At 36.8% G+C, this 14,327-nt stretch overlaps 1 protein-coding gene across 2 annotated transcripts in view; it reads right to left on the bottom strand.

The window, feature by feature from the left end:
- The window catches only part of LOC120428183 (sodium/potassium-transporting ATPase subunit beta-2), a 58,283-nt gene extending 45,293 nt beyond the window's left edge, over positions 1-12,990 (bottom strand). The window contains exons 1-2 of one of the 2 annotated variants that reach the window (XM_039593172.2): positions 12,837-12,990; positions 7,597-7,942 (exon numbers count right to left, since the gene is read on the bottom strand). In XM_039593172.2, coding sequence (XP_039449106.1) covers positions 7,597-7,726 — 130 coding nt within the window. In that variant the 5' untranslated portion in view covers positions 7,727-7,942; positions 12,837-12,990. Of the gene's footprint in view, positions 1-7,596; positions 7,943-8,351; positions 8,509-12,836 lie in introns of those variants that run through there. The other variant, XM_039593166.2, reaches the window with a different exon arrangement.
- Positions 12,991-14,327: the final 1,337 nt, after the last annotated feature.

Raw genomic sequence — 14,327 nt, 5'->3', positions numbered from 1 at the left:
TGCGCTTAGATACTGTTTCCTTTGAAATGCTTATTTTATCTGTTGAATTATATGTTAAGTCGTCATCGCCAAAAGTTGGTCAATAATTTTGTCGGAGGATTGAATCCGCTTGGCCATGATACTGAAAAGTTAGTTAAAAGTTATATTTGTATGAAAAGCGTTTTTTTCCCAAAAAATAACCTCGATTATCCGTGGCTAAATTTCAACCGACATTCTTCTATTTGTGCCCAAAACTACCTCAAACTAATCATGTTATTGATAAATCTGTAAAACTTATAATACTATTAATGACATCAAAATTAATGTGATTATAAATTATCACGCTCAAATTATCCCGCTATCGATCCAGACGGTTCGTTTTCCACCTGGCTCAATTTACCCTCCCAGCTTAGAAAGCACGCATTGCAGACTGAACATGCTGCAGGGACACACTTTACTTCACTAAGTACCTCCACCCCTAAGCCCAGTTTCCCGGTTGCCCTTTGATGTACACTAATGGCATTAGAACACGCATTCGGCAATACACCCCAGGTTGTTCAGAAGAAAAAACTCATGTTTAGTCCACCAACACCCAAGACTTTGTGCTTCTTTTTTTCCTGATATCGATTTTCCTTTCCCTCCCTCCCTGCCTAAGCCTGATGCTTTCTCGGTTTCGTGGAAAAGAAGTTTCACAATTTTTCGCTGCGGGTGGAGAAGCGTTCGTCGTCGATTTTCGTTACATAACTGCGCGGAGGGGGTAGGGGGGGCTCGGGGAAAAGTTTTCCACGTGGGCATAGATCCAAAACGGGAGCCTTATGGTGATGTTTTTACGACTTGATGAACGGTAAACAACTATATTGCAAAAGCACTTTGGTTGAATCGATCGTAAAACTAAAGGTGGCGACTACTGGCAGACACACCTTAAATCATGTCAGGGACATTATTCGTTATTTTATCAAATATTTCTACTAAATTAAGATTTGTAACAAAAGTCTCGTACTTATTTATTACATAACCTCAAAGTTCCGCACAACTCTTCTCCAAAAACCTCCACCAACGTTATGAAGTCATCCTTTCCGTGGCAAACTTCTGGTGGCGTTCCGAGAAATTTATGACTTTGTCCCACTTGGCGCGTGTAGACTCTACTAGAAGACGGCAGCGCACCACCAGCCGTCCAGCATTGAATTTCAATTCGCCTCAATTAAAAGCGACAAATTTATTTCGTGGTTAAGACTCGACACGACTCGTTGACAGTGTGTGTGATGGCTATTAAGCGTGTGTGTTCTCAAGAGAATTATTATGCAAATAATTGCCAGTTTAATTCTTTTAATAAAATGTTAAAACAAAATCTTATTGAAGAGTAACACAAAGCATCATCTGAACTCAACTTGCATGTTATTTTTTCCAAGATTATTTTACTAAACTCAATAGAATTCACCTAGGAGTTGATCCCAGTTTGTTTTGCATACCAGACAGACAGCGCCAATTGGTTGGCACAGCTTTGCAATGCTAGAATAAATAGTGACAGCACAGGGTAAATAGATTTGCATGCAGCAAAACGAGAAAGCTCTCCAGTTGTTGAAAAACCAGTTGAACTGGTCCTCTAGCAGCAGCAGCAGCTGGTCAAGTTCAGCGATAGTCGTTACCGATCAGCAAAGGTGAGGATCGGTACTTTTTTTTTCGAGGGGAGAACTTTGAACTGAGATCATGACAAATGGGAGGTCGTGCGACACGTGCTGGTTGGAGGGATTTTTTTAAGCATCCTAATAGCCTACAATTAAACTTTTGCATGAGTTGTTGAACAAATTTGAGTTGAACAAAAGGACAAAATATCCAATAGTTAGTTTAAAAAAGTAACATTCGCAACATTCATCACTAATTTTAATAATATTTTTCTTGAACTAGAGCGTATTATTAAGGAGAATTGTGTTATAATTTCACGTTTTAAATGTCAAAAATAAGTTGCATGAATGGCTTAACTTAAAACATAATTCTGTAACTGTATCTTTTGATATTTTTTAATATTTGTTCAAAGAAAATACTACTCACTTACACCAATTATTAAAACTTATCAGACCCAAGCAAAATATACATTTTTTTCACCAGAAATCAATAAGAACATTAGAAATCCTAAAAATTTTGAACAATTTGTGAGCTCTCAATGATATATAATTGTAAACTGCCCATAATTGAAAATTCGGCTATTATGCCAAATCAAGTATTCCGAGAAAAACTCGTTTTTCTCTTAGTCACTAAATCTTCCCCACGGCAAGTACAAATGGGAGTGGGATATTAGCCGTTTGGTTTTTCGCATCGGCAGCCAAAACTAAACACTATTTTAGTGATATTCAAATTTCAGAAGATGCGTTGGAACATCCTATCTCGATTTTCGCCAAAAGTGGATATTAGCCGATTTGCAATGGTGGGCAGTAAAAATCAAACAAATTCTAAGCTTTTTTTTGGAAAGCTGTTTTTCGGCAATGATTTCATTTAGTTTTAGATATTTAATGATTCTTATGTAAAGTTGTCCGGTGATGGTGATCAATTAAAAAATAAAAAAGAAATGGGTTAAAATCAAGTTTGAAAACAAAAGCTGCAAAGAAACAATATTGGGAGGCATTTTGAGGCTTAATATTTTATTTTTATTGAATTTTATTAACAATTTTTGAGAAAAAGAAAAAAAAAGTTTTCTGGAAAGTCGTCAAACAAGAGGGTGATTTCGACAAAAGAGGAATGGTCCAATCCGCACCAAACTTGGGATTTCTGTTAACTATCGATAGATGAACGCTCCCTCCTAGTTCGTTCCAAATCGGTGATGGTCGAGTAAAAAATTGTACTCAGTTGACATGGAATGACCCATACTTTAGGCTACACACTCTTGCTGAGCAAAAAATCGAACACTTTGCCGATATGACCCCATGGCAAAACAAAAAATGTTAAGGAAATATTTAGATTAATTTGAAATTTGGTACTTGAAAATAGAAAAGTTATTCGTATTTTACAAAAGTTTACATATTTACTGATATCCCAAGTAATTAACTCAGAAAGCACATTTAAAAGAATGCACCAGTGATTAGTAATCGACTTATGAAGGTGAGGCTTTAAATTTACATCGATCTACGTAGACGAAGTTTATACGGATCATGGTTAAATAAGAATTGAACTATGATCCCAGAAGCTCTTCTGAAAATTTGAACACATTATGTTTAGGTTATGTGGATCAACCTCTGCTTGTAATTTGAATTTAATTTTGAACAATTTCCTATGGGAAAATGGCACCTTCCAAATCTGGTTCGGGAAAGTTTTGCAAAACCTAACCAATGATAGCATTCACGAGATTGTGCAGATGAGCAATTCTCACCGAAATTGGTCTTTTTTCTTCAATTTTAATTTTTGTATATTTTAATCCGGCTGAAACTTTTTTGATGGCTTCGGTTTGCCCAAAGAAGCAATTTTACATCATTAGTTTGTCCATATAATTTTCCATACAAATTTGGCAGCTGTCCATACAAAAATGATGAATGAAAATTCAAAAATCTGTATCTTTCGAAGGAATTTTTTGATCGATTTGGTGTCTTCGGCAAAGTTGTAGGTATGGATACGGACTACACTGGAAAAAAATGTTACACGGTAAAAAAAATTTGGTGATTTTTTATTTAACTTTTTGTCACTAAAACTTGATTTGCAAAAAAACACTATTTTTAATTTTTTTCATTTTTTGATATGTTTTAAAGGACATCAAATGCCAACTTTTCAGAAATTTCCAGGTTGTGCAAAAAATCTTTGACCGAGTTATGATTTTTTTAATCAATACTGATTTTTTCAAAAAATCGAAATATTGGTCGCAAAAAATTTTCAACTTAATTTTTCGATGTAAAATCAAATTTGCAATCAAAAAGTACTGTAGTGAAATTTTGATAAAGTGCACCGTTTTCAAGTTATAGCCATTTTTAGGTGACTTTTTTGAAAAAAATCGTAGTTTTTCATTTTTTTAAATTAGTGCACATGTTTGCCCACTTTTGAAAAAAAATATTTTTGAAAAGCTGAGAAAATTTTCTATATTTTGCTTTTTTGAACTTTGTTGATACGACCCTTAGTTGCTGAGATATTGCCATTGAAAGTTTTAAAAACAGGAAAATTGATGTTTTCTAAGTGTCACCCAAACAACCCATTATTTTCTAATGTCGATATCTATCTCAGCAACTAATGGTCCGATTTACAATGTTAAAATATGAAACATTCGTGAAATTTTCCGATCTTTTCAAATAAAATATTTTCAAAAAATTTAAATCAAGGCTAACATTTCAAAAGGGCCAAACATTCAATATTACGCCCTTTTGAAATGTTAGTATTGGTTTAAAAAAATTTAAACCATTTTTTTCGAAAAGATCGGAAAATTTCACGAATGTTTCATATTTTAACATTGAAAATCGGACCATTAGTTGCTGAGATATCGACATTAGAAAATAATGGGTTGTTTGGGTGAGACTTAGAAAACATCAATTTTCCTGTTTTTAAACCTTTCAATGGCAATATCTCAGCAACTAAGGGTCGTATCAACAAAGTTCAAAAAAGCAAAATATAGAGAATTTTCTCAGCTTTTCAAAAATATTTTTTTCAAAAGTGGGCAAACATGTGCACTATTTTAAAAAATGAAAAACTGTGACTATTTTCAAAAAAGTCACCTAAAAATGGCTATAACTTGAAAACGGTGCACTTTATCAAAATTTCACTAAAGTACTTTTTGATTGCAAATTCGATTTTACATCGAAAAATGAAGTTGAAAAATTTTTGCGACGAATATTTTGATTTTTTGAAAAAAATAAGTATTGATTAGAAAAATCATAACTCGGTCAAAGATTTTTTGCACAACCTGGAAATTTCTGAAAAGTGCACATTTGATGTCCTTTAAAACATATCAAAAAATGAAAAAAAATAAAAATAGTGTTTTTTTGCAAATCAAGTTTTAGTGACAAAAAGTTAAATAAAAAATCACCAATTTTTTTTTACCGTGTAACATTTTTTTCCAGTGTAGTCCGTATCTATACCTACAACTTTGTCGAAGACACCAAATCGATCGAAAAAATCCTTCAAAAGATACATTTTTTTGAATTTTCATACCTCATTTTTGTATGGACAGCTGCCGAATTTGTATGGAAAATTATATGGACAAACTAATGATGCAAAATGGCTTCTTGGGGCATACCGAAGGCACCAAAAAAGTTTCAGCCGGATTAAAAAAAACAAAAAAAACGAATGACCGAAATCTGAGAGAACTGCTCAGATACAAGAATTACTTTGTGGAGCATAACAAAACGCCATAAATAAATACATAAAGGTAAATCGGGACGCCAGTTCTTGTCTTGAAAAACTTCTGTTCAACTCAAACCGATTTCTGAACTCAACAGATTGCTTGCTATTGACCTATTTAGCGTTCGCCAAAAACAGAACTTCGCAAGTTACAGAATTTTCATTAAAGGTGTCTCCAAAAACTCGAGTAGTGGTGTGTTTGTTTTTCGGACGACAGTTTTTATAAAACTCCTGTTCAACTGAAATCAATTTCTGAACTCGACAGATTGCTTTCTATTTTTATGATTATTACCAGCAACAGACAAAGCTTGTTTAAGTTACGACGTTTTCTTTAGAGGGTTCCAAAAACTCAAGTCATCAATATGGCGCTACCTTCCCTTATCTACTTAAAAATACAGGACAATTTTTGAAGCAAGTTTATTGTGAAAAATAATAAGGAAAACGTTGAGTTTAAGTTTCATTTGTTGAAAACAAACTTTTCCACGAAGATCCATGAATTTTCAAGAATTTTGTTGAAAACATCCACGGGAAATGTGATAAAAATCAGTTGAAGTGAGTTTATAAAGTCCGCTCGGAAAAGTCCGTCCCATATGCGGTACAGTTTAAAAATCGCTAACAAAGTTGACAAGCATTAAGTATGTACTTTTAAATTATTCCTTTACCTTACACATAGAAATATCACAAAATGTCAAGGTTACAATTCATCTGGGAATGAGTACATCTTTTATGTCAGAAAAAATAAATAATTTTACCTCTAAAAATGTGAAAATTCACATTTTTTCCAATGTTTTGTCACATGTTCAGTCTAATTTAAGGTAATATTACATCATAATAGATGTAACATTACACCTTCAAATTTTAAGCCTTCCAAAATTACATCATTTTTTGATCATACTTCGCAATAAATCTATAACAGTTTGCCGTTGGTAGCTTTTTTTGCTTTTGTGTCAAAAAAGTTTTGTAAGCTTTTACTAATATTCAAATTTTTAATTGAAATAAACCTTCAATACCTTATACATGTGTCTGAAATAATTGAGAATACTGTGTTTCTAGGATAAAATTTTCAAGTTGTTGCAGTTTTACATAAATAAACTAACTGCTACAGTACTATTTCCAAAATCTAATAACTAGAAATAAGCTATATGATAAAGACCAGGTATTAGATATGTTTTTTTATTGAACAGTCGTTATGCTTAACATGAGCTTCATGTGACCACAGTACAACCTCAAAAAATGGAGTTCAAACTTCAACTATCGTCTACTCATACGTAATCCCATCCCACTTTCGCAGCATAGTAACAGTTCGACAACGTTGTCAATCTAGTTTTTAAGGTGTATTACGTTCTGTCTCCCCGATTCCCTAACCCGCCTCCATCTTTTCCCCCGCCAGAACATATCCCCATCCTTGCTTCTCTCGATATTTTTTTTTCTGTACTCCCCACTCTCCATCACGTCCGAACGTCGCGAAAAATGCCGCAGAAAAAGGGTTATGTAACTGGAAAATTGCTTTTTCTCTGCTGGTTGTTGTTGTTGCGATAGCGATTGGTCTACTCTTGATCGGAAGGGTTGATATTTGTATTCATTTTTGTTTGCGGGAAATTAATTGTTTGATTGTAGGTCCTAAAATTTGAATGTCTAATATTCAAAGTCATTCAATTTGAAAGAAGGGGGGGGGAATAGGAAGGTGAGGTGGGAAATTTACGATTGCGGGTTCCACCTTTAAGTATCGATTTTTAAATGAACAAAAATGGTTAGAAATTTGCGTCCCTTTAGAAAGATTCTTGGAAGGAAGTGGAAACTCGCAACTGGAATTTGATAAATTCAAGCAATTCAGGCAAATTTCATTAGGCCAAAGTTAGGAAAAAAGATCGAATGTTACTTCATCGAAAAATTTATGTAATCAGTTTTCTCCTCGCGTATGAAAGGTAGTGGTGCTTCTCAGAGAAAGAGAGCGAACTAAAAAATTGAGAGAAAACTTTCAAGGATATGCTGAAGGATGGCATCGACGACGACGACGACGACGATGAGGAGGAAAGCTAGTCAAAGTGGTTTTCCTTAACCTGAATCGCCCCCTTCAAAGCAAGAGCGGGAGAGAGCGCGAATTACTCTCTGGAAAAGCGAGTTCAGAGTGGGAGAGAAGTTGGCGCGCACCCCCAACTAAGGGAGGGTGGTGGGAAAAAACAAGATGGCTGCCACTCTCCGGAAAATCGTCGATATTTCCCTGGTGGAAAGGACGATTTTTTGTGGGACGATTTTCTTCGAGGGTTTGTCGTGAGTCATCTGGACGTGGTCATTTTCGGTACTTACCCCAACTGGAGCCGGTTCGGCCCATGCATTGGCTCGTTTCGCCATTCCAGATGAACTTGCTGAATCCTTCCCATTTGCCCAGTTTTTCGGGCGGGGTGTAATATTGTTCCGCTACTTTTTTGTCGGCCATGGCTGTGCCCTTTCACACACACTGGCGGTGGCGCGTTTTCCGAAAATGAACCACTAAGAGCTAGGCGAGAAGAAAATTTTCCGAATTTTCCCCTTGATGTGTTTTTTTTTGTTGCTTGTTTTTGACTGTGTATTACCGAACTCGCGAAATTTTGAGACCTTCCGTTTTTCTTCTTTGGTTAAGCTATGTTCACACTTCCGAAGCCAGCATCCGAGACTGAAAGTAGAAAGAAACCAGGTTGGTACACTCTGACCAGTGAAGAGTTCTTGCACGTCGTCCAAACTCGCAACTGCACGCAATTTTCACGCAGAATTTCCACGAAATTTTATGTAACAATCTGCCAGTAATGAAAAGTCCTCACACTCACACATTCGAACCGTTCGTGCTCTCTCCAGGAAATTTGTTTTCACACTCACACACACTCACTCACTCACACATTTTCCAGCAAATTTTCCTGCTCACTTTTCCAGAGTCCTCAAAAAGTCTGCCTTGCTTCAACTTCAATCGTCTTTCACAGCCTAATAATCCTTAGATTTTCTCCAGTTTTTCACTCAAAACCTTACACTCTTCACAATTTCCACCAAAAAGCAGTAAAAAAAATCGAAGAAAATCCTCAACGCCGTACCTCCTTGCAACTCCTCCCAATCACCCTTCCAAAAAAATAGTGCTCCAACAACTCCGGACTTGGGGGGCGAACTCGACTCGTGCGCGATGTCCGCTCTCCAGCACTTCACGGCGTATACTCCGGTGGGCGATCGGCGCTGACTAACCGCGTTGCCTTCAACGGTCTGCCAGTTATAACACACGCGCTCGCACTCTCACGCTCTCTCACGAAGAAGAGGGAGAACTCCCTCTCTTCCAGAGATCCTGAACGCGTGCTCGAAAGGAAGCTCTCACGCGAGAAATCTCATGAGCGGAAAGAGTGCGAGAGAGTTTTTCCAATGTGGTGAGAGGAAAATGGTGGAAGGCATGGAGAAGGACGGTACTTCGTCTGAATTGGACGATTTTGGGACGGAAAAAGGGGGATTGGTGAAATGGCCTGACAGGGCCAGCGAGTGATTAAGTCGTCCGAATGTCTGTACCTGAGCGCGGAGTGATTCATTAGTAGATGCCCAAGGCGGGGTAGGACATTGTGTGAGTATTGTGTACGTGGGTATGTTTGTGCAAATATTGATTTTAGAGACGCTTTATGACGAGCTGCAAGCATGCTAGCCACTTTTTATGCTACAATCAAGTGCAAATTACTTGATAAGATTCACAACCTTATTTAACCTATTGAAACGACATTTTTAAACCTAAAATTTCGTTGATTTTTTAATGAAAGCTGAAACATGCACACCGCGCGAAAACTGGTAGGTTCCGTACATTTCAGGACTCCTCAAAGAGATTTATCAATTACCTATTCAAAGATGAGGGCAGCGAATCAGAAATAAAGAATTGAAGATGTCATTATTAAAATTCAATAAAACCAGGATTTAACAAAAGTACAGTACTTGTTCGGTATCTGGGTGTTAATTAACTCGATAACTGGGCTGTAGCCCAATTAGAAAGCAGTCAAACGTCAAAATACAAGAACAAAGCAAAATGCGGACTGCAGATGCAAAAATCAATTTCAACAAATAAAAAATCCTTTTTAATTTATCAATGTTTTGCATTGAAAAGAACTGTATATATATATCTAGCACTAATAATTGGTTATAATTTGCGACAGAGATGCCAGATCTTCAATCTTTTGACTCGTTAGTAGGGTCTTTCAACAACTTATCCTTTATAAAGAATAACAATTTGTTTTTGTGTTTTTGGGAATGTTCACCGAATGTCGTTTCGCCGCATGTCATTTCGCCAAATGTCGTTTTGCCTTATTGAACTACCGCCGAATTGACAAAAAAGATCGCAGAAAAATGAAAAGGACACACATTGTATTTAAGGTTATTCAAAAATAATAGCTTTTAAACCTCCAAAAGGGAGATTTTGCGTTCTTTTGAAAAAAATAGATGATTTTTTGTTTATAAGCATGTCATTTTTTAAAGTTTATGCATCATTTGATTTGCATCATTACATACATAAACTTTTTTTTTCAATTACCAGGATAAAAAAAACTTTTTCTGTGAGTTTTTGCATTCTTTCAAACGCAAGCAGTTATTTAATCTTTCAAAAAGTAGCAGTTCATTATTTTTATCATATAATGTTTGTTAGTTTTTTTGACTCTTTTTTTAAGCATATTATTTGAATTATTTCTGTGAGTTTTTGCATTCTTCTCATTTTACGCATATAATTTTGATCAACTTGTGATAGTTTTTGCATTCTTCGTTTTGCAAATTATTTGAATTATTTATGTGATTTTTTGCATTATTTTAAATATGAGCTACTGCCCATTACCGCATAAATGTCCCATATGCATTTTCATCACTTTTGAGTTATTGATGCAGTTTGGTTCAAAATCGTGTGCTCTTTCAAAAGAGCCTATAACATCCAGTACTTTGTTCTAGAAATCAGGAGAAAATCCTGTTTTTTCGTGAAAACTTAACACGTAGCCTTATGTGTGGGACAAACTTCCCTTGCGTTTTTCTCAGCTTGCTGTTTTTGCATATGGGACATTTATGCGAACATGGGCAGAGCAGTTCTTTAAATAAAGCATATAGTTTTGATTAATTTCTATTGGATTTAGCATTCATTGTATTCTTATAGCATGTTCAGTTGTATTATTTCTGTAAGTTTTTGCATTCTATCAAACTTGATCAGTTCTTTTCATTATTTTTCATTATTTTATTTATATTAATTTGTGATAACATTTTCATTCGCTGTTTTTAAAGCAAACTATTTGAATTATTTCTGTGAGTTTTTGCATTCTTTCAAATACGAGAAGTACACAGAATAAAAAATGATGGAATTATTCACCAGGCAATGGTGACAAGTTTTGTGTAAGAAAAAGTTTAATATTATATCAGAAACTGGTGAATTTTCATAATTTTCTCATGAATTTTCATCAGATTTACATGTTTACACATTGTGTAGGTAACATTACTCATAAATAGGGATGGAATAATCGCAAAAAAAACATTTTCGCATGCGAACTTTCTTCACCCGCGAAAGAGAGAGGAGGCGAAACACTCAAAAGAAAATCGCTCCCGAACTTCTCGAAGAAAATCAATCTATTGAAGATTTTTGTGAATTTCCTTGTTAGCCCAACTTAAAATTGTTTATTTCTTTTAGTTTACACGTATTGCCCATTTACAAAAAGTGACAGGTCATTTTTTGACTTGTGACGTTACACATGCAAGTGTAGGTAGTGAAACAGATATTCTTCCGAATAATCAAGATGATGATTTTTTGAGATTCCTTTTACCGATCTTTCATACGCGAGAGAGGAGAGCCATGTTCCGATCTGATTTTTTCTCTTGATGAACGCCAAAAGAACTTCTTTGGATGATGATTCTCCCATCGTTCCTAAAACAAGAGTGTTATCAACAAACCAAATTTTCAACCTGCCAAAACAAGACAAATTTTGTTCTGTGTACTTTTCTTTTCATATTACAAATTATGTTATTATCTTGCCACTCTTTCCACAAGATTGCCCGAGCGAGTGCCAAGATAGCATCGCAGCGAAGAAATACCATCAATTATACAAAAAAAAATAATTTTTATGCAATTCGACGAAACGTCCAATTGGTGAAATGATTTTTGGCGAAACGTACCATTATATGTACGGACCATCGAACAAAAAAAAATCAATTCCGGTAATCGTGAATTTTGTTCATGAATTTAAGAACCACGAAGAAATATATTAATGAGTATGGTGCATTTGCACTATAAACGTAAATAAAAAAAGGCTTTCATAGTAAGTTTCCGCATAAAAAATATCTTATAGAAAATGACTAGGTGCTCGATTTTATTAGTAATTTAGGCTCAGTAAACTCATATATTTCAACCCTGTAGTAGGATGCGACAAGTTTTTTGGATGGGTTTCATTTACAAACTGATAGATTCGCAGCGGATCCGCTAAACATTATTCAAATGAGCCCAATTTCTCAGGTGTTCTTCTGAAGTCAGGGTTCAATGAAATTACAGTTGATTCAAGAAAAATAAACCTTTCGTCTTCCTAGTATTCATTCGATTTTAAGCAATTTACGCATGTTTTGGTGCTATGAAACATTACGTTAGTTTTTTTTAAAACTATTTTCTCAAGTGTTCACAATGAGTTCGAAGAATATTGTATCCTTGTATCATAAGTTGATTACATTGCCGTACCTTCCAGTGACAATCTCTCGATTCAATTCATCCGATCAATTTTAACAGGATAAATTGCATAAAACTGCATCCAACCTTTTTCTTCTCTTCTTTCCGATCTCATCAAACACACTCACGCTCCCTCTCTCTGTTTCGCACAGTTCTCATCCAACCACTAATAAATATTGTCTCTTTTGACCGTTGTCAACTTCTGTTTGATCCCACTGTGCGAGCGCACCACTGGAAAATCCACACTCACTCAAATCACTCACTCTCTCACTGGATATTTTCAGCTCTCGCTCTCACCAAACAAGCACTTTCTTCTTCTCTCACTCTCACACATTAGAATCCGCGCGGGAGCACATTTTCCAGCACTGACTTTTCCAAGGCGTTTGGTGTGTGTTGCGCAAAAAGGGACCGCAGACCGCATGCGCCCCCACTTCGATCGACGCTGCAGATACAACGGACGGGAACCGTCCTCTGTTGGAGAAATTGGGGACAACCGGAAAACGGGAGGGTGGAAATGTCCTCGTTCCGGATTGCAGGAAGATTGAAAGGGGGGAGGTTTGGGGAATCTTCGATTGGGGTTTTTTTTTCGAGGAGGACTTTGTCGCCGTTGAGGATCATCGAGTACACACTTTGAAGTGGATCGATTTTTTGGTGATTTTGGGGTGGAGGACTAGCAATTTTCCGAGTTTTCCTGAAACCATTGGAGGTCATTAGAGCATGGGGTAGAAAATGGTGTCCTCCGAGTGCGCACTCACACACAGGTCCACACGCATTTCTTTTCCAGGGAAATCCTTTTCCGTGCGATGCGAGTTTGGAGACTTGCTGGTAGATTCCTCCCAGTGGGGTCGGGATCGTCCCCGGAACGGATTCTTACGGCTTACGGTGCTGGATCACTAAATTTTCCACCAGAAAAGCACTGCCAGAGAACCACACCACACTGAAAAGAGCACACGACGAAGAAAGGACCAACGCGTTCACTATGACCACATAGAACCGACTTCTCTATGCAAGTGGAATCTTCTCCGAGGGACAACTCCGCTGGCCATCACGACTTCTGGCATCTCACTCTCCCACTCTCCCTCTCTCTCTTGGAAAAGTCACGCTTTTCCAGCTCACGGAACTCACCACCCGCACTCTCATTTTCCAGCCTCACGATTGTGTAACCGATTCCGCGGGTCGTTCCAGCCTCCTTCCAAGCTGGAATCTATTACGTCATACCTCAGCTGTTACGCCATTAGTTCAGGGGACGACGACGGCAACGGTGGCAGGACACTCGCTCACGTCCTTCCTCCAGCTGCTGGAGGACAAACTCGCACACACACACAGGTCCGACCTGAAACGGAACGAATGAGCCTCATCCCACTTTTGACCTCCTCCTCGGTAGTGTTTCCGGGGCCGGGCCACCTGTCGGCTTCCGGTCACACCGTGTCCGTCCCGTTCGATGTTGAACTCGTGGTGATTCATAATTATTTCCTGATTAATTCTGCTGAAGGGTTTTTGAGCTTTGACATCTTTTATGCATCAGCAGGATTTCTCTGGAGAGGGGATCTGAAGCTGAAGTGCACTGCACACAAAGGAAATTACATAATCGCAATTGCAATGGGTTGGCATCGGCCCTTCTTCTGTTTTTTTTTTTTTTTTTATTCTGAGGAAATCAGGAAACTAAAAGGGAGTGGAAAACGAGGAGTTTGGGTTTATGTTGAAACAGTGGGATTGTAGCGTAGTACTTAATTCAATGTGTTTCGATTTGTAGTAATTTTTATGTTTATTCATGATATTTTTAAGGAATCGAATAAATTTAGGAATTTGGATTTAATTACAAGTATTTTTCCCCAAAATAAAATTGTTACGAATAAAGGGGGGATTAGCTTTATTTGGGCATCTTAAATCCAGGAAAATATCATGATTCCCGATAATTTCAAGGGTTTTCAATTTTCAACAACTTTGTATGTTGTTGGAGTCAAAGTCAAAATCGATAAAAATGGTATATTTTAAAAAGACGAAGTCGGAGGCGCTTAGTTATCAAAATCTTTATATTAAGGATGGCACCCAGTCGGCCTGGGTTCGATCCCAGTCAACCTCGTCAGTATTTCTTAAGACGAGAAATGTATCATCAGTCAGACTATCGGATGGGCAAATAAAACGCAGTTCCCGGCCACAGTTGTTATACGGTTGATAGAAACGGTTGAAAATTTATTCAGAAAAATATAACTTATGAAAAACAACATATTTTTCAAATATTTCTGACTACAAATGCTTAAAATGGCCTGAACAGCAAACAGCTTCAGAAAATACACTCAGTATGATAAAACGAAAAAAAACGTGGCACCTAGGACAGCTGTCACCAGAAATATCAAATACTTCT

This window comes from Culex pipiens, chromosome 2 (genome assembly GCF_016801865.2).
Source record: "Culex pipiens pallens isolate TS chromosome 2, TS_CPP_V2, whole genome shotgun sequence".
NCBI lineage: Eukaryota > Metazoa > Arthropoda > Insecta > Diptera > Culicidae > Culex > Culex pipiens.
Note: the sequence above shows the minus strand (reverse complement) of the source record. Positions and strands in the feature narration are given on the sequence as shown.